The 18872-nt window shown below is 52.0% G+C and overlaps 8 protein-coding genes across 8 annotated transcripts; 3 read left to right on the plus strand and 5 right to left on the minus strand.

Moving 5' to 3' along the window:
* Positions 1-7: 7 nt before the first annotated feature.
* Positions 8-2825, minus strand: BDV17DRAFT_186938 (acyl-CoA dehydrogenase/oxidase). Its single transcript, XM_073755046.1, has 6 exons — positions 1723-2825; positions 888-1647; positions 751-832; positions 560-700; positions 359-494; positions 8-295 (listed from the first exon to the last, which is right to left on the minus strand). Exons 1-6 carry the CDS (start codon positions 2535-2537, stop codon positions 139-141), a joined length of 2091 nt encoding a protein of 696 aa, XP_073612203.1. The 5' UTR covers positions 2538-2825; the 3' UTR covers positions 8-138.
* An 11-nt stretch (positions 2826-2836) lies between these two features.
* Positions 2837-4592, plus strand: BDV17DRAFT_284047 (uncharacterized protein; the record flags this gene model as incomplete). The annotated part of the gene is made up of 2 exons (XM_073760463.1): positions 2837-3173; positions 3235-4592. 2 exons carry the CDS (start codon positions 2837-2839, stop codon positions 4590-4592), a joined length of 1695 nt encoding a protein of 564 aa, XP_073612204.1.
* A 14-nt stretch (positions 4593-4606) lies between these two features.
* BDV17DRAFT_186982 (enoyl-CoA hydratase/isomerase family protein) lies at positions 4607-5659 on the minus strand. The gene is made up of 3 exons (XM_073755047.1): positions 5245-5659; positions 5134-5193; positions 4607-5085 (listed from the first exon to the last, which is right to left on the minus strand). The coding sequence occupies exons 1-3, from the start codon at positions 5452-5454 to the stop codon at positions 4621-4623; spliced, it is 735 nt and encodes a 244-aa protein (XP_073612205.1). The 5' UTR covers positions 5455-5659; the 3' UTR covers positions 4607-4620.
* A 1042-nt stretch (positions 5660-6701) lies between these two features.
* Positions 6702-9561, plus strand: BDV17DRAFT_284049 (kinase-like domain-containing protein; the record flags this gene model as incomplete). The annotated part of the gene is made up of 5 exons (XM_073760464.1): positions 6702-8390; positions 8436-8522; positions 8577-8794; positions 8848-9103; positions 9157-9561. The coding sequence occupies 5 exons, from the start codon at positions 6702-6704 to the stop codon at positions 9559-9561; spliced, it is 2655 nt and encodes an 884-aa protein (XP_073612206.1).
* A 153-nt stretch (positions 9562-9714) lies between these two features.
* Positions 9715-11366, minus strand: BDV17DRAFT_284050 (uncharacterized protein; the record flags this gene model as incomplete). The annotated part of the gene is made up of 6 exons (XM_073760465.1): positions 9715-9900; positions 9958-10386; positions 10433-10698; positions 10789-10976; positions 11027-11111; positions 11168-11366. The coding sequence occupies 6 exons, from the start codon at positions 11364-11366 to the stop codon at positions 9715-9717; spliced, it is 1353 nt and encodes a 450-aa protein (XP_073612207.1).
* Positions 11367-11755: 389 nt separating this feature from the next.
* On the minus strand, positions 11756-12044 carry BDV17DRAFT_294594 (uncharacterized protein; the record flags this gene model as incomplete). The annotated part of the gene is made up of 3 exons (XM_073762872.1): positions 11756-11770; positions 11833-11880; positions 11937-12044. The coding sequence occupies 3 exons, from the start codon at positions 12042-12044 to the stop codon at positions 11756-11758; spliced, it is 171 nt and encodes a 56-aa protein (XP_073612208.1).
* A 667-nt stretch (positions 12045-12711) lies between these two features.
* On the plus strand, positions 12712-15244 carry BDV17DRAFT_284051 (amino acid permease-domain-containing protein; the record flags this gene model as incomplete). The annotated part of the gene is made up of 9 exons (XM_073760466.1): positions 12712-12951; positions 13098-13381; positions 13428-13575; positions 13623-13685; positions 13842-13903; positions 13950-14568; positions 14618-14706; positions 14760-14982; positions 15044-15244. The coding sequence occupies 9 exons, from the start codon at positions 12712-12714 to the stop codon at positions 15242-15244; spliced, it is 1929 nt and encodes a 642-aa protein (XP_073612209.1).
* A 44-nt stretch (positions 15245-15288) lies between these two features.
* On the minus strand, positions 15289-18586 carry BDV17DRAFT_284052 (uncharacterized protein; the record flags this gene model as incomplete). Its single annotated transcript, XM_073760467.1, has 6 exons — positions 15289-15339; positions 15382-16879; positions 16918-17302; positions 17363-17797; positions 17850-18066; positions 18131-18586. The coding sequence occupies 6 exons, from the start codon at positions 18584-18586 to the stop codon at positions 15289-15291; spliced, it is 3042 nt and encodes a 1013-aa protein (XP_073612210.1).
* Between the last annotated feature and the right edge of the window lie 286 nt (positions 18587-18872).

The following is an 18872-nucleotide window of genomic DNA, read 5'->3' on the forward strand; positions in this document are numbered from 1 at the left end:
TCTGTCATTTATTGCCCCTAAAATTGGCTGTGGTCAAATCACTTGGCGTCGAATTCTAGCTTTCCAGCTGTTATCTTTAGGGCTGTAGTAGAATGTTTGGGATAGTTCCAATCGACAAAGAGTCCCTATGTTCCTCTATCACAGCTTTGACAGAACCTCCTTCATATCCTCACCATCCTTAACAACTTCATCCTCCCAATAGTTCGGATTCACGGTGACCTCATTCAGCGGATTCAAGCAATGAGCTCGATGAAAGAGATCCTCGTAGACCCTCCCATCATACCGTCCCAATGCACTGAGCTAGCTGTCAGAGAGGCTCCATTGTCTTGACAGACGTCCAAGGTAAATCACAACGCACCTATCAAGAAGATAATCCGGAATCTTCCACACATCAACAAGCCTAACTGCATGAGGCCGAATCCTAGACATTAGTATGCTTATTCTTTCCGGTACGAGGTCGAGCTGTGCACGGGAAGCGGCATTGTGGGCGAAGACTAAGCGCTTAGTATTAGTGCGTCTTGTTGATCTCATCGTGCTCTTGAGGATAGGGGTGGCGTACACTCATATCTATCAGCCTCCAATGTAAAGAGTGCAAAAAGGCGGAATAGATCCCACAGCACAGTGCGTGTTGATCTGGGGAGATCCGTATTGGTGTTCAAGGCTTCGTAGAATTGTGTTACAAGGATAGATTGGGATTGTGCTGTCTCAGTCAGTCGAGACCGGCGTAAAGAAGGGGAAGGAGGTACAAACCCTTGCTTAGTTTGTGAAATTGCATCATTAGTGTGGTCCATGGCTTCTTGTGGATTACGCGGGCCTGGTAGACTTCGTAGGCCTGGGGTTACGTCAGCTCGTATTAGTAGTCAGTATACGCTGAGAATGGGACATACAAGTGCAGTAGCCCTATGCTGGAAACTGCCAACCAACTCCCGATCATTCTCCAGGATATCATAAGTGCATTCCCCGTTTCCACTGCTTTCAACAAGCGGGAGATAAACCCTAAATTGGACATCAGTCTCATCATTTGACGCGGTTCCGGCTCCGCCAAGGGCGTCAGCCATCTTCTTGATCATATAAGCCGCCGTCTGCTGCGCAATCATCCAGTTATCCCCCTCAACGGTCGGTTTAGACAGATAATCATTATTCAACTGAATGAGCCCACTCCCCCCACCATACCCGTGCCCCCCTAGCGCCCTTCGACAAGTCTCAATCCCATCCGCAGCAAGCGTCGTACATAGACTCTTCAATCCGGAGGACATGCTATGCATATAAGCAAGACTCCCAAACTCACCAGCCTCGATTTCCTTCCTTGTACTGGTATAAATACTCTGCATCGCGAGCCCCGTATAATGTAGCGCAAATGTAGTAGCAAGCAAGGGAAATATCCGAATTTGCACGGTTGGGTAGTCCAGCACTGGTAACTCGGGACCGTTAGGGCTTCCGTCACGGTTTGGGAATTGTAGACGGATAGCGGTATACCGAACTGCCACTGTCACTGCGCGAGCGAGGACGAGTCGGGCGTGCTGGATCATTTTTGAGCGCATATATGTTAGGGTGCCGTAGACGACGGCCGATTGTGCGGGTTTTGTGTATAGCCCCGTTGACGGGTCGACTTTGGAGTAGCGAGATAACATTGCGGAATGGGGGATTCTTGACTGGTTCAGTATGCATATCAACCGAGAGGGCTCGGGGTGGAGGTAAAGATGCCCGATTGAGAGAACATACCGGAAGTTATTGAAGAGCATATACGCATTATCCATAGTCGCATACCCGTACTTCGGCCCAATATCCCCAATCACGATCCCCTCGAACGGCTGATGCGTCTTCATATCTCTCACCTGCACAATGAACGGATGAGGGCCATACGAGACATACTCCATCCCCTCCCCCTCCTTACCCTTGCTACCAGGATTCGGAAGCATCAACTGCGCAACAACAACGGCATAATTCGCCGTCCGTCCCAACGTCCCATTCCACCACTTACTCGCCGTAAGCGTGGGACTATGCAACACAAATTCGCTTCTAGCCACATCATACCTCGCCGTCAACTCCAACCCACGCACATTACTCCCATGCCCTAACTCGGTCTGCGCATAAGCCCCAATGATCTCCCACCTCTCGATCCTGGGTAACCAGTACCCTCGCTGCTCATCGCTCCCCTGCTCCCGGACCGTCGTGCTGAACATCCCCATGTGTAGCATGTAGGGGGAGACGTCGTCGACGAGATACTCGGCCATTTCGTGTTCTGCTGCGCTCCATGCGTGTTTGTCGGCTAGGCGGCGGAGGAGTTTTCCTCTTGCGAGGGCGAGTTTGAATCGGTGGGGTCGGGAGAGGTTTGCTTGGTTGGATTTGTTGAGTAATGGCTCTTGCTGGACTATCGGTAGAACCTTTGATTGGCGTCCAAGAAAGTTGTCGTGATCTAGTAAATGATTTGCGAGGTCTTCGACTGCAATGTTTGATTGCGATCTTTCTTTAGCTAAAAGATCAGGGCCCGAGGGCTGCGCGGGGCGTAGTGCATCTGTGAAGTCTGGCTTTGGCATCTTTTGCTGTCTAGAATGGGCTCAATGAGGGATGCTGACTTGTCTAATTGTATGGATCTGGTGTTAATATCGTTCATTTCGCATACTTGGACCCTGGTATAGCTTCCCCGCATAACTGATAGTGCATACCCGAGGAACTGGGCATACAACCGCCAATTACCGGTCGCCACTCGGCCCAGCCAATGGGGGAGGTATAGATCGGCATTGCTCCCAGCGCGGGGTATATTTTAACCTGCCGAGAAAAGTGCACATTGTCAGTAGTTCATGAGCAAGGCAAGATCAAGATTGAGCCCAGGGCGATGGACGGCGACCGAACCCTAACCGTCCCGCGCCACGCTGGAGAGAACATCCTACCTAATCTCCCATTCTTCGAGAAATTGCTGCGGTTCGCGCATCGGAGGTCACTGCAAACAGCACTACGGGATTTGAATACGGGAGTTGAAAAAAGCTATCTACAGCTTCTTACCGATGCGATTACCCTCCGGCGAGTGATCGAGGATACCCTCGGTCTAGCGGTACGGGCCAAGCTAGACAAGGACGAAGAGGTATTCATTGCCTTGATCGCACCAGGCGGGTATGAGTATGCAGTGGCCTTTACGGCGGTTTTGGCTTTGGGGGCTGCTGTTGTGCCGATTAGTATGCTCTCCCAACTCCAGCTCAAGCCCTACGAACCCCAGACTGGAAGCTGATAGAGTAGCACCCGCTCTGCCGGCCCAGGAAGCAAAGTTTCTCGTTCAGCGCGCGCAATGCGTCGCCGGCGTCTCGTCCAGCGACGACACCGCAACAAGCCTTGCCAAAGGCATAATCGAAGCCCTACCGACACCCATCCCATATCTCACAGTATCTCCTCACCTACAACCCGGCCCCCTCAAGCCCTCAGAGATCCTCATCACTTCAGACCCAGTCCCAAACCTCAACGCCCCAGCCCTGGTAATATTTACCTCAGGCACAACGGGCCCACCCAAGGGCGCCGTGCAGCGAAGAAGCTACATCACATCGGCCGCCGAAGACGTAGCAAGCCACTACCGCCTCGCAGAAACAGATACAGTTCTGCATGTACTACCGGTTCACCACGCCACAGGGATAGGAATTACATTCCTGCCGTTCTTGATTGTTGGCGCAACGATCGAGTTTAGATCGGGGAGTTTTGATCCCGCTTGGACGTGGGAGAGATGGAAGGGGAAGAGAGGTGGGATTACGGTGTTTTCAGGTGTCCCAACGATATACACGCGGCTGATGCGGTATTTCGAGTCTCACATCTCGAATCTTCCAGTCCAGGAGCAAGAAATGTACATCGCCGGCGCGAGATCCCTTCGGATATTGTTATGCGGGACATCAGCCCTTCCTGCTCCCGTGCAAAAATTCTGGACGACAATCCTAGCCGGCAAACCAATACTCACCCGCTACGGCGGGACGGAGTTTCATACCGTGCTGAAGGCCGATATCGACGGGAGCAGTCCGATGAATAGCGTTGGGAGAGTATCACCCGGCGTGAATTTGAAGCTTTCAAGTGAAGGCGAGATTTTACTCCGCAGCCCGAATCTATTCTCGAAGTACCTCCACGATCCCATTTCAACGGCACGCGCGCACGACGAAGAGGGCTATTTCAAGACAGGCGATATCGCACGGTGTGAGGGCGAGAACTATTTCATCCTCGGACGCGCGAGTCTAGATATTATCAAGTCTGGTGGATATAAGCTTTCCGCATTGGATATCGAGCGCGAGATACTGGGATTGGAGTATATCAACGAGGTTATGGTTGTTGGGGTTGAGGATGAGGAGTTTGGGCAGAGGGTTGCGGCGGTTGTTGTGTTGAAGAGGGACAGTGACAGTGGCGGATTGGAGCTGGAGAAGTTGAGGATGGACCTTAGGGGATCGCTGGCGGGGTATAAGATGCCGACTATTTTGAGGGTTGTAAGGGGGGAGATTCCGAAGAATGGGACGGGGAAAGTGCAGAAGAAGATACTGGGGCCGAAGTATTTTGGGGAGAATTGGAGAAAGGATGAGAGTGTTCAGGTTTGGGACAGGGATAGAAGGAGCAAGGCAAAGTTGTAGGAGTCAAATTTCGTAAAAAGATGAGCATCTAGATTTTTGCCTTTGCCGGCGCAGAGGTCGATCGTCCATGGACGTAGCTTATCCGCTGAAACTTCTTAACCGCCTCTCCCCAGAGCTCTGTTCTCAGCGCCGCATATACTCCCATCTTCGCCTTCGGCGCCCACTTCCTCCCCATCTCCAGCGCGACCTCAAGCATCTCCTCTGGCTGGGCAACAGCATGTACAATGCCGTCTCTCAGCGCCTCTTTCCCCGTCCAGCGATGCGCCTCCAGGAGCATCTTCGCCGCAATATCTGGCCGCAACTTCAAACGCGGTAGCGAGCCGATGCCGTCAAAGTGTAGCCCAAGGTCCACGGGCGGCATGGAGAAGAATCCGCGCTTGGAGTTCATGATGCGATAGTCGTGGGCTAGGGCAAAGGGGCAGGCGCCGCCGAAAGTGTGGCCGTTTAGCAGGGCGATCGTGGGAAAAGGGAAGTCGAGCACTGTGTGAACGAGCTGCGATTGTCAGCTTGAAATTGTCTGTATGTCGAGCAAGTGTAATACCGGGTAAAATCCGTCAGAGTTGGCGAATGGGTTGCTATCAGACTCGTCTAGTTCGAGACCCTGTCGTTCGTCAGTCATGTGTCTAGTAAAAGCTGACTCCTGAGGACTCACTGTACACCAAAACTTCGCATCACTTCCACGCGTAATTACCGCTCCTTCACTATCGGGTCCGAGAATCCTCTCAATTGTCCGAAAAGCACGAATGATTTCCTGGCAATACCATGTGTTCAGCCGGTTCTCGGGCGGCTTCTGCATTGTGATGACGAAGACATTTCCATGGCGTTCGAGTGACAGATTGCGAAAAGTCCCGAGTTGAGACATTGCGTTCTAATGGTGTCAAGAATGAGTTTCCCATACTTAAATATAGAAATGGCCAACATGACCCTGATATTGGCCGGGCCGAGATGCGGGGTCCCCAAACGAAGTTATCCGAGTGCCGGCGGGCGAACTGTGGGGAAGACTGCTCAGATGGCGACGTCACATCACGACGAGATAGTTTGTTTGAACTGCCCCTTGCTCAACTCTCTAGGCGAATTATCTTGGGAGTAGAATTTGGATGTATTTAGGATTGAGTGAGGCACAGGAAAATATTGGTGGCTCGTGGGAGATATTGGGGGGATCATATATCTCGTGGTCGGACGCCATGACTGGGTAATGACAGTTGTTTCGATTGCAGGAAACACACAAGAAGGATTTCGAGCTTTGCAGCAAGGGCACTCAAAGCGTATATTATGAAGGCCTGGACCACTCAAGAGCGGAGGGCGATGCCGCAACAATCACGTGCCGTGTCGTCACATGGGACGCGCCTGCCGTTTCTGGAAAAACAACAACTTCCCCGGTCACGACGACCAACTCTTCAACTGCAACAATCATTATCGTCAGGGGCTCGAAGATATTGGCTCTTGCTATCGAATCTAATTTCTATTATCAGCGACTTCTATTTCGGATAGGAGAGGGGTCCGTTTCAACCATGAACGTGTCCCTGCGTCGTACCCCCACTCTCGCGCAAGAGCCGCTTGCCTCAGACTCGCCTATGAGCTACTCATGCAGCTACCACCAAGACACAGCCACAATGCCAGCGAAAGGGACAGTCAAATCTCAGATAATTTGCGTTGCGCCTATGAAATGAGGCGAAAAGATTGCGCGTCGTGTGCCACCTGTGACCCCTTTGACACGCCCAAATATCCGCCTGCTCTTATTGGCCGCACAACGGCTCCCTCGTGTTGAGGTGAGTTTGGCTGACATGCAGGTGAAATTGCCCCAGATGTCTCAAAGGTTGGCGCTACTCCGTACTTCCTCTCTGGCGGCAACTTCTTATCTCTCCAAGACTCAACTGTTCTGTTCTTGACCCGAGTCCGAAGGTGGCCGCCGCTGTCCGTACGGTAAGGTACACCGCTGATATCTTTAGAAGCCAGCTACTTACACCATCGCTTCCAACGGACCTAGACACAGTGACCTTTCCAGCGGAAGAATGACCCTGCTATCCCCACGCTACCCTACCGCCCTCCGTTACGTGAAACCGTCGGCCCGCTTCCAGACCCCTTGCCTCCACGGGACAATGACTGGTGATGGACAGAATCAATGAGATTTGTGAAGACCTCTCCGTCCAGATACTGAAATGGCGGGTGCGGAATCACGAATCGCGAGCGTTCTTTCCTAATGGGGCAGCTAGGGATGTTTTGCGGATGAACGAAGAAGTCCTGCATGAGCTCTTCCGAACCTTGCTTTCGCATGATCCTGTGGATATCGAGATCGTTTCCGACATAGTGCGTCGTGTCGTACGAAATCTTAGTACCACTCTTGCGGTTGTGCTTCAAATTCGTACCCCAGGGAATGTCGACATCTTGCGGCGCTTTGTTGATCTCACTATCCACAAAAACACCCTTCGCGAGTCTCCGATACTTACAGACGATGATCTCCCCATTTCCCTCGACAAAGCCAGACTAGTGTTTTCTACAATGGGGAATGAGTTTTTCGACGCTCAGTTCCAGTTCTGCGCCATAACCCTGCGAAGAGAAGGTGACGTCGACTACCAAGAGTATCGGTCGCAATGTCCCCTCCCATACAAGAGGCAGGAAAAAATCGGCGGCGGCGCTTACGGAGAGGTATATAAAGTCAAGATCGAACGACGGCACCTCAGATCAACTGGCGATCGAACAGGCAACATCGAACCAGAATGGCTGGCGCGAAAGGATTTCAAACGACAGCAATCGTTTACAGTAGAGCTGGATGTGCTGAGGGCGATAATGAAGCAACCGCAAAAGCACGACCATCTGGTTATGGTCCTGGCCATATTGCAATACGGTGACACCAACAGCTTGTTTTTCCCTCTGGCCGATTGTGATCTGCACCAGTACCTCAATGGCAAATACCATGGGGATAAGCCAGCTCCTAGCACGCTAGAAGGTAAAAGTGCGATTTTCAATCGAGGTGTTGCCCTGGCTGGGGCACTCGCATTCCTCCACGGCGGATTCGGGGGCGCGGTTTGTCTCCATCTTGATTTGAAGCCGAGCAATGTTTTAGTATATGACGCATATGGCGCCGACAAGGAGATTTGGAAGATTACCGACTTCGGCCTCACTCGCGTGAGGAATCGCGAATATTCAAGTGTCGGTCCGGGCATAGAAGGAATATACCTCCCGCCCGAGTGTGCTACACCTGGTGATAAAGTCGACACTCGAAGCGACGTCTGGTCCTTCGGTTGCATATTCTCGCTCGTTATTACCTACATGATCTATGGAACCTCGGGCGTGAAAGATTTCACAGAGAAACGTGGTGAGCGACCGGAGGGGGACTATTTCTACATCACGAGCAAGAAATCGACTCCCCGAGTTTCGCCCGCGGTAGCGTCCTGGTTTGACCGGCTCAGACGAAGCGCACCAAGCAACGAAACAGAATCCCGGGTGATCCGAGAGTCGCTCGACTACCTCCAAAGGAAGGTCCTGCACCCCATTCGGCAAGAAAGAGCCGCTGCGAAGGATGTGGAATCAGCTCTGAAGAAGATCCAGGAAATTTTTACAGAACAGGCACCACCACTTTCACCCTTGCCTTCGCAAGACCAGGCACGGCGAAATCCATTTCTAGAGCGGCTTCTCGTACGACTTCAACACCGAACCTCAGAGTCACCGGTTTCCAGACTGCAGAGCTTTGGATACGACCTCGGGACCAACGGATTTGGTTTCAGGTTTTCGCCGCCCAACGGTGATTATCTGGCATTCTTCTCCTCGCAGAGGACCTTGCTCTGGACCGTCTCCGAGGTCTTGTCCGCCATGTAAGACAGATCACCTATCCCACCCCCTCAGTCTCTTCGAATTGCGGACGGAGTGATCAAGTCATTTTCAGTCAGCTCCAACTCGATTTGCGTCTGCCTAGATGGAGATTCATTTGATGTATGCCCTTTTTGTTTTTGTTTCTATATTAGCCCCTTTCATTAACGCCTCCAGTGTCACATTTATACCGTCGACGGTCCATCCAGTTCTGTTCGCGTCGACGATGGGACGAAAGTCTCTTACGAGCACATGGGATATATCAAACGAGTAACGATGTCCTCGGACGGTGCCTTAGCCGCATTTATCATCTCGGACCGCCCGAGGGGCTCGGAGTCGGATTGCAGAATATACCTTGCTTACACCCAGTCTCTAATTGACACGGCAGACGAAGGGTGAGTTCCTTGCTTAGTATTATTTTCGTCGAAACCCGCTTACACGGTGACAGAAGCAGCTACTATTTTCCCCGCTCGAGTCGATCGAACTCTGTATCCGAAAGCTCGTTGATGTCGGTGACAACAGCCGCCAACCTTATTGTCGAGAAAGTCTCGGTCGGGCCAGCGTCGCACATACGATTTCTGGACTTTACACCGGATGGGAAGTTTCTCGTGATTTTGATTCAAGACGGGTCGCGGGGTTTCGCCATCCGAGCCTGGGAGACGTATAGCGGACGGTGCTACAGGGACTTTTCCGTGGCAATTCAGGTAATTGTGACCTTGACTTGTCGTACCGTGCCAAACTAATCGGACGGTCAAAGTCCTCCCAGACATTTCGATCGCTTTTCACAACGTGTTGCTTATTTGTGACAAAAGCAGCAGAGCCTTGCGTTGTTGTGGTTGCTGACCACCGGCGCATTCTGCATGTCAACCTTACGAAAAGGACTCATAGCGACCGTGGCCTAGACAGCGAGGTCCATAGTATGTTTGTTTGCAATGACGGCCAGACCCTTGTCCTTATCGGCAAGAAGAACGGCCTGCGAGCTTACCTGTTACCCCTGACTGCGCTAGACCGTTCAAAGTTTATCGGAGCCGCTAGAATCAATCGACTATCCTATGTTCCCGCCCTCGACGATGCTGCAGTGACGCGAGACGTGGATGGTCAATTGAAGCTACTCATCGCCAGCTCCTCAGGCCAGTTCCTTGACATGGGTATCGACAACTGAGGAATGAAGCTTAATACAATGACTGCTACTATCTATTGTTGCTGGGCGCGACGGGTGTCATTCCATGATACATAAGCCTCGTGTTGAAAGCCTCCAAACCGCCGATCGTGCCAATCCCATATCTGAAACGCCGTGGAAGTGACCGAAAAATGTTTACACCATCATAGTGTCGCTGGCTGATCGCTCCTTGCGTTGCTTGCTCCTTTGGAAATACCACCAGTAGCACAGCGTCACTGCTGTCAGAGGTATCGCGCAGACGATGTATATCCAGAACTGCGGCGCTACAACGATGCGACGATTTTCGTCCATTTCAAAAAAGGAGTTCATACCGAGGAGAGTCTGGAAGTCGATAATATTAGCCAGTCGATCTTTGCTAAACGGTTGCCCAAGACTTACAGCCATAAATGTGGAGAGGAGGTAAATCAGCGTCACCACAGTTATGACGCGCACTGTGGTAGAGTCGCGCAACATGAACTCAGTCTGTCGCTTGGCAATGTATGCATCCTTGAACGACAGTGTATCCGTGATGTGCGACGCAATTCTCGATGTCCGGCTTTGGAGGGACCGTCCTGCCTGGACGTATGAGCTCACCGACGCAGAATAGTTATTCAACAACTGCTTCGTCGCCTGCATCTCGGACTCCGAAGTCACGCCCGAACTTGACAAGGCAGCATTGGCCTGGTGCAGGACTTCAAAGGTCTTGTCCAGCGCCCGGAATATTGGCTGAAGAACCAAGCATCGATTTTCTGTGCTTCGGACCGCGGTGAGCGACTCATGATCCACTCGCAACGGTTTGTCGATCTCGGCGGCGACAGTGGTATTTGCCTTTAATTATCAGCGGGAAGCTCGCAGGAGTATAGACCTCACTTACGATTGATAGGATTCGGCCTTCCCAGTGCTTCAGATAATCACGCCAAGTCTGACAGAATGTCCCAAAAAGTATACTGTGGATGAGTAACGGGTTACGATGCAGACTAGCGCGCTGCTCTGGTGATTGAAGGAAGCGCGTGAGACGGGATTGGAATGGGCATTCTGGCGTTGGATTCAAAAACACCCAACCGCTGCTTTTTGTCGCAAAGTTGTATTTGTGATATACCCCTGTTTGTCTCAATACCCATGGATCTTTCCCCTTCTCTTCTAGTGGCTTTTCAAAGGGGTATTTTTATGATGTAGATGATTTCTTGCGCGCGTTAGCTAGTTTGTATGTGGCTTCCGCGAAGCACCTACCGATTGAGCCGGCATTGAGTCTGAAGACTGGCGCACAGTTGTATCCCTCTTCTACTGCGATGGTCTTTTGGAAGAACGATAGGGGCAGCTCCAGCAAGTCTGACGAAGCGTCGGCAAAGCCTACGACTTCTTCGAACATATCCCGAGTGACATTCAACGGTCTCCAGGAATTGCGTTGGTGGATCGACCTATTCTTGTTAGCCGCCACCCTACTCCCACCGCCGTGGATATGACATACAAGATCCTCAATGCGTTTTTCTGAGTACAATGAAGGCCCCGATACTTGCGAATCTCCGCCAGCGAGCGCAGCCTCGTCTCGGTGACTATCAACCGATTAGCGATCGACTCCCTAGCCGCGGTCCGAACCATTCACCTTGACCTCCGGCGTCAACATCTGTACAAGTTACTTGACAGGTGGACTCATTCGCGGTGAAACATCTCCGGACTTCTGCGCGAGATCGATAATCCTCAACATATGGCATCAGTGAGTAGAGATCGAGCGACTCTGCCCTTGGCGCATTGTCCGACAGGCTCCCGTGTGAGGAGCGATACGAGTGTGTCAACGCATCCAGCTCCATACTGTTCGCGCTTGTAGTCAAGTCCTTGCGGGCCTGGGCCAAAATAAAGCAGATTAGATGACACAGTGATACTTAAATACACGATTTGAAGAGAAAAGAGCAAGTGTGCCTTGTTGAGTTGTTCAAGTCTGACTATCGAATGCTACGGCAACACCGAACCGCCGCATGGGCAGCACGCCATGGAAAAGACAAAAGCCACAAAAAAAACCAGAACAAAAATATGATTGGTGAAAGAGATCAGCTATTTGCCGCCCAGGTCTAGCCTTTCACAGACTGCTGGTCTGTCGCGCCTCGCTTACTGCGAGATTGTCCTGTGAAACACGAACATCGGTCAGTCCATCCTCAGCCACCTTCACAGCCCCAGCTCGTGCGCGATCAGGCAGTTTCACTTACTCAAGCTCGTCCTGCGCCATGTTAGTGGGGGGAGATCAATAATCAGATCATGAGATATCGAATCGGTGCATACCTCTGTCACTTCCTCAGGTGCATCGAACGACCAGACGTCTTCGTACAGCTGCGACCGAGGGTCAGCAGAGCAGCATTGGCAGACAAGGCTTGGAGCTTTTGTACCCTGATATGGAAGTTCAGGCCGGGATGCTCAGGGAATTTGCGCTCAAGGAAGCCCTGCAGTTTCGCTCGCGTGAGATAATGCGCAGATGCATCTTGTCGACGACACATAGTAGATGCCGAAGACTGCGACGGCGGCGACGACGACAGAGACTTGATGCTCCAAGTCCGACTAAAGCGTGGCATCCAACACGGCTTATGTTTTGTTTCTATTCATAAGAATCAAGTAGTTTCTCACGGCTCGTGTCAGGAACGAGATACATGAAGGAATGGGAACAGCGACAATCTCTTCCTTCTGGTCTGGTGTGGGAATTATACGGGGAAGAAAGGCAGCGGAGGGCATCTACAGGCAACGAGCAGAGGAGGCTCTGCGAGTGCTGGCCGATCAGGTGCGTTGTTCACCCCTGGAGGGAGGGGGAGACGACTCACACTGTGACACACTGAGATATCTCATTACAGACTGATTGGACCGCTTGGGTGTACCTCACTGCACGGGGCTCGTACCAGCCACATTATCCTCCTATCAGGGCGCAGCCAAGATGACCGGTTGGATCGGGGGACTCCGTGGGGAGGGGAAGCGATGACGGACATTGGATGAACTGTCTTTCACCTACCACGCAGGGCTAGCCTTGTATGATTTGTTTTTTGGAAAATGCTGGGCAATGAGTCGCAGCTAACCTTCCGCGCCCGAGGCATCGCTGCGCAGCCTCTCCATATGAACCGACCCATTCTCCTTCGTATTCATCGATCGTGCGAAAGATGCCCGACATTGACCAATATGGCGTCCCTAAAGAGCAATGATGACTATGAGATGAGCTTTCATGATGTGGATTGGTTCCAAGGTCGTGATCGGCAGCCTTCCGCAAGCTTGGGCGACACTCTGCGCGTGCCAACGACCTCCGCCAGTCCACAGCCAGTATCGATGAGATCTAGCTCACCTGGCCTTTCCGACAGTGTGTCTGGTATGCCAAATGAGCCGGACACAGAGGCCTTCGACGCGGGGGAAAGGGAGACGATTGTCATTCCCAACTATGAAAAGGACCGCACCGTGAAGTAAGGGCCGGGTAATTGATTTCCAGGAACAAATCTTCTTGACAACATTGGCTAATGATCTTCGTGTCTGGCAGTCGACGGCTTCGCGGAATTCACGTCTTCGTAAGAGAGCACCGATTCCCTCCCACGCGATATATCGATCTAACGTACGGACAGATGATCACAATCAGCGGGGTTCTCGGGGCAGGGTTATACATACGGAGTGGAACAGTCTTGCGCATTGGGGGACCAGTGGCGGTACTTATATCCTTCACCGTCATGGGGCTGCTAGCATGGACGGTGATGCAATGCATCGGCGAGCTTCTTGCGCTGTGGCCGATCTCCGGTGCCCTTGTCGAGTTTGTTGCCAAGTTTGTCGATGAGGACCTAGGGACTGCTGTTGGAATAGCATATTGGTTGGTTACATAGCTCTGGCTTGGGCATTGTCTGACCCTCGTACAGGTTCACGTACTCGATCAACTTCGCTGCCTTGATTGTTGCGGCTGCCGGAGTGCTCGACTACTGGGATCCCGGCAAACCTATTCTGGGGACGATCATGTTCTTCGTCGTTCCCTTGTTCCTCGTCCTGCTCAACAGTTTTGGTATCCAGGTGTGTACCCAGGGCCACACTTTTCAACCACAGGCTAAGCAATACAGATCTACGGCTTGACAGAAGTGATCGGTGGCTCCATCAAGATTCTGGGTGTCTTTATCGTGATTGTGTGTATGATTGCGATCAACATTGGAGGTACGATATCGCCCCACCTTTTGCGGGATTCAAGCTCACAGACACTAGCTGGAGAGAACGGTCATATCGGCACTAGGAGTAAGCAAATAACGTCCGCTGGTTAGACGTCGCTAATACAGATAGATTAGGAACACAACACCATGGTTCCGTTTGACCGCGAAGCTGTGGATGACTGGGCTTCAGCTCTACTGTAAGATATGTCTCCATTTTCCCAGCCAAACCGTTGACATGAGCAGTTACGCTTTCTCCATCGCCGCTTTCGCATTCGTCGGCGTGGAAATCACTGCTGCCACAGCGCTCGAGGCGCGCCCTGACAGACGGCGCAAGTCGACGCGAGATGTAGCGCCTGGAGACCTTAAAGACCCCTGGCCGTATGTCTCTGTCCGATTCGTGGCGACGTGGACAAGCTTTCTGGTATGGATCATCTACTTCGTCGCTGGGTTTTTGATGAGCCTGAACGTCGAATGGGACAATATAAACCTTCCACGGCTATCATGGCTCGGCTCACCGGTGACGACGAGGAGCGAGAGCGAGACAGAGGAGAGATATAACACAGACTCCGGGTTTGTGATCAGCGCTGCGATGTCTGGAATCCGTGGACTCGAAGATATGTTTACCGCTATTATTTTCATCACGGCTACATTTTCCGCCAATACTAATCTTTATGTCGCGTCGCGAACACTGTTCGGTTTGACGCGGAGAATCCAAGGGTCTGAATGGCGGGCTTTTGCATTCTTCGGAAAGACGAATAACTATCAGGTTCCTGTGCGGGCGATGCTGCTGTCTTGTTTCTTTATGTGGGTGCCCTTTCTGTACCTCGCACCGGAGAACTCTGCGGGTACCACGATAGCCAGCGTACGCCCCCTTAACCAGCTACATTGACTGTGTTCTGACCTTTGAGTAGCTACTCGAGGTCCTCTCGCAGATGGGCTCCGTAAGCTGCATTATTGTCTGGGCATGCGAGTGCTGGGCGTTTATTCGTTTTTACAATTGGTACGTCATGCACCTCATTCCTCAATGTGCCCAATCAGCCCTAACCAACCTAGTATGTACCACCACAAAGACGAACTCAACAGCCGTCCTGAGTTCGCTCGACTCCGACGCTTCCCGCACAATGGCGCAGAAGATTTTTATCCCTGGCGCTCACATGGCCAGCCTGTCACAATGTACCTCGCTCTTTTTGGATGTTTGTTCGTTCTCGCCGTCGCGGACGGAGCTGCACTATGGCATAATTGGGCAACTCCGCGGTTCCTCTCTGCTTATCTGGCGGTATGTTTGTCTCATTATTCCCTCATCAGCTCGACGGAGAGAAAACTAATTGCTAATATAGGTCCTTTGCTTCATCCCGCTGTGGGTGGGAATCAAGTTCTACAACAACTGGGGCAATGTCGAGTGGAAGCTGGAAGACCTGTCAAATTTCATCTCCGTCGAGCAGAAGCTACGAGAGCTAGACGAGATCCATGACCTAGCGACGGCGAGGGACACTGATACCCCCCAGAAGGGATGGGGTAATCTATGGGGCTTCATGTGACTCTCAGCCCTACGCCTAGTGTTCTCGCGACTTATTATATAATCTCAATAAATTTTCATGACGTCGTCTTCGGGCGACGTGCTCACAATGCCTATCTAAACATCAACCCAACTAACAACATAAGGCAAAACACTCACAACCCCAACCAACCCGGTCTCCACACGATCCAGCAAAGCCCCTGTCGTCCCCAACAACGGATCAGAACCAGCAATCTCAATACTCCCATACAAACTGCGAATATATTTCCACATCACCGTCGGCACAACAACCTCGACCTCGTTTGTACCCTGTCCAAGGAAAGGCCCTATATCCGCTACCGGGTGAGCAAAATCAATTCCCGAGACTCGATGGCCGTTAATATATACCTGCACTCCGTGCGATGTTGATGGGAGGGAGATATATGCCCCCGGCTCGGACGTCATGTTTGAAACTGTAGTTGCTGGCCACTCAAAGAAGGAAGAGTAATAGCAAACGCCTGAAACATTCCTTAACCCTTGTATCTCCAGCCAGGACGGGATTGAGTCGCCATATTGCGTTAGGGGATGGGTAGTGTTATATTTTCTTGCTGCGATGTGCGCGGCGGAGAAGTTCGTTGAGGCCATCCAGTGTTCGGCTTTGAGGGTCCAGTCTGAGAGGGTGAATTCTGACATCTGAGTGATATTGTTGGCATTGAGGGTGGGAAGAGCGTGAGTTCCTCCGTTTGCGAAGTGGACTGTTCTTGTTCCCGTTCTGTCCTCGTCCTGGGATGAGGTTGAGGGTGAGGTTGAGGTCGAGACATGCAAAGCCAGTCCTGTGGCAGCAGTATAATTATACCCGAGTACACCCCCCGGAAGATGAACTGCACTAGTTGAGGGCGTATCGATTTCACTTGCAAGGTCATTGCTGAATGCGAAGATGACGGTCTGGTTAGCGGCAAGTGTAACAGGGATCGTGGTCGTTCCGTTGTCCTTATCGATATGGTAATGCAACACGGGGGCTCGATGCCCGCTCCAGGCGTTGAATACGTATGGTGTCTTCGTTGTTTGCACTGTTATTGACCCTGTGGATTTTGATGTAGATGTGGCTGATGCTGGGTTGGAAAAAAGAAAGATGTAGTCGGTTCTAGTCTCGTTGTCTGTTCGGTAGACGGGGTACCAGGTGCCGTTTGTTTGAACTGCCACGCGCGGAAGGAGGTTAAGGGCTTCTAATGTGCTGGCGATTTCATGGCCGTCGACGATGTACACGTTTCTGGCGTTTTGGAGGGTTTGAAGAGCCGATGAGACCGCTGCCCTGTCGCCCTCCTCGGTCCTGCCGGTCCCGGAGGGGAAGTACCCCGGCATCCCACCAGCAAGAAGGACATGGAGACCGTCGTCCGCGAAGCACTGTATCTTCCTGACAGCGTCGAGGGTAACGTTCTGCTCACTAGTGACAACAAGAGCCTGATACCTCGGTCCCTCCGGAGCCATCAGCCCACCCTGCACCCTCGCACTGCTGAGATTAAGATTAGCCGGCGAGAGGTAGGAATACGTATACCCACCTCTCACAAGGTCACTTCCTCTATACACAGTAGAAAGCTGGGGATCTGTAACAGAAGCCTTATTATAGAAGACCACGTCGGCCTTCTGCACTCCGGCATGCAAAACCCCCTGAACCCGACTCACATACCCAATCTCTCCGGAAACGTCACAGCCCACGCAGGCTGCTTATCGTTATAACTATCCGAAAAGAGCATAAAGAACACCGTGTACCCAGGCCAGGTGGTATCGTAGTAGTTCCCGGAGTACGTCTGGCCATGGAGAACAATCATATTGACGCCGCCTGCGAAGGCAGAATTAATCTGCCAGAGGAGGGTTGGGACCGTTAGTCGGAATCCTTTGCGTAGGTCCCCGCCCATCTCATTGCTTATCACTTTCTTGTCTGACAGATGCGCTGGACCAGAGAACTGGCGGTACCCGTCTATACTGTTATTGAAGGCGAGGGATTCGCATTCGGGGACGGGCACGGAGGGGATGCTAGACTCCATATCTAGGGGGAGGTTGTATGAGACTTGGGATGAGTATTGGAGACCTAAGGACTCGGCTCAGGTTGATAGTGTGGACAGGTACGATTGGTATCCAGTCGATAGAGTCTCGCGGTAACTATTCACGATCCCGGCCCCGGCGTCATGTGTATCAAGAACGCAGAGCAGATCACCTTGGTAACTAGGCTGCACGCTGGGGTTATTATTTCCGAATGCGATGAGGGGCAGGTACCTTCTTAGATCGTACCCGTGCTGCTTCCTGAATTGAATCGGCAGGGAAGGCGACCAGCTGATATTCGACTTGATCTCGAGACTATCTTTCCATGCGTACCGGCCCACGGCTGCTAAAAGGCCTCGAGTCTCCGTATCGTTGAGGATATACCGCTCCCAGAAATCGATGGTCGTTTGCGCACCCCGTAAACTGAAGTGGTCGACTGTGTATGAGCCGTTGTCGAAGATCGTTCCTGTGGTATTTGTTTGGATGTCGAGGTTTTTGACGAGGTCTTGGTATTCATAGTATGCGAATAGGCGATATTCCGGCACGGCGTTGGTGTCTGTATTTTGTGTTATATTGAAGTGTAAGTGGACTGTTTCGTCTTCTTGGACGTGACGAGTTTTGGTCCGTGAGTGATGAGGAACGCAGGACAAGACGTGTAGAGTTTGTAGAGGGCGTGCTGAACGTCTCGCTCGCTGGATTTTGGATCGTTGATGAAGTCAGTACTTCCGCCGACACGAGGGCTACGAGGTTTCCTCCAGTTGTTCCCCAGCCTGGGATTTTTCCATTATAGGATCCGTTTGCGGGGACTGTAGCATTGAAGAGAGCCTATGTCTCGTGAGTTAACCTCACCTACCTCAACTCCGATCGAGGAGGACAGAAAGAAACCTACCAAATCCCAATGCAACTCCTCCTCCCCATCGTTAACATTAGCCGGAATGCCCTGCCCCTGATTCGGCCCCAGCGCAAAATCAAACACCATATCCGCATCCCTTGCAGCCTTAATCGCTTCCTTGAAAACACGATTAAACGCGGGCGTTCCAAACCCGTATGTCGCCCAGTCGGCACCCCGTGGAGGCGGCGCAAGGGACGCGCCGTAGTTGTATAGCGGCAGGAATTCGATTCCGCCGGCGCCGAGTGCGCCGGAGGATTTGATGTCGTTTGCGACGGTTGAGGGGTTCACTGAGGCGTCGGGGAGCCAGTAGCGGAATTTCAGGCGCGTTTGGGGGGAGGGGGATGAGAAGTTCTGATTGAGGGCATCATTGTGCTGGGCGAGGGCTGCTGGGAGGAGAAGGGGGAGCAGGCTCCATATCCCGAGCTGTAGCCATGTTGTGCTGTATAGATACATGGCTGGTAGAGGGAGAAGTAGGGCACATCAAGCCAGTCAGTCTCGAGACTCAAGCTCCTTGCGATGGCAGTTGTTTTAAACTTATAAACTTTTTCTTAGGGCTCACCACATCCCGCATTCCGTTCGCAGTCGCATTCTCGAAGGGCAAGCCAGGAAGTTTTCGTGGGTGCAGGTTAGTCTACAGGCAGCTGCGAACAGCGACGATCGATGGGGTCAGTCACCATAATCTGCAGGATAGACTCGGAAACCCCGAGTATTATTGAAACTGCATGGGAAGTGATGTGCA

This window comes from Aspergillus undulatus (genome assembly GCF_047715775.1).
Source record: "Aspergillus undulatus strain CBS 261.88 unplaced genomic scaffold BDV17scaffold_55, whole genome shotgun sequence".
Lineage (NCBI taxonomy): Eukaryota > Fungi > Ascomycota > Eurotiomycetes > Eurotiales > Aspergillaceae > Aspergillus > Aspergillus undulatus.

What these genes read in the sequence shown, in the direction of transcription:
- BDV17DRAFT_186938 (XM_073755046.1), bottom strand. Translation starts at nt 2,537, where the DNA reads ATGCCAAAGCCAGACTTCACAGATGCACTACGCCCCGCGCAGCCCTCG. An exon ending in AGCATAGGGCTACTGCACTT is followed by an intron (nt 833 to 887) that starts GTATGTCCCATT and finishes ACGTAACCCCAG; the next exon opens with GCCTACGAAGTCTACCAGGC. An exon ending in CCGGATTATCTTCTTGATAG is followed by an intron (nt 296 to 358) that starts GTGCGTTGTGAT and finishes CAGCTAGCTCAG; the next exon opens with TGCATTGGGACGGTATGATG.
- BDV17DRAFT_186982 (XM_073755047.1), bottom strand. Translation starts at nt 5,454, where the DNA reads ATGTCTCAACTCGGGACTTTTCGCAATCTGTCACTCGAACGCCATGGA. An exon ending in ATGCGAAGTTTTGGTGTACA is followed by an intron (nt 5,194 to 5,244) that starts GTGAGTCCTCAG and finishes GACGAACGACAG; the next exon opens with GGTCTCGAACTAGACGAGTC. An exon ending in ACTCTGACGGATTTTACCCG is followed by an intron (nt 5,086 to 5,133) that starts GTATTACACTTG and finishes TGACAATCGCAG; the next exon opens with CTCGTTCACACAGTGCTCGA.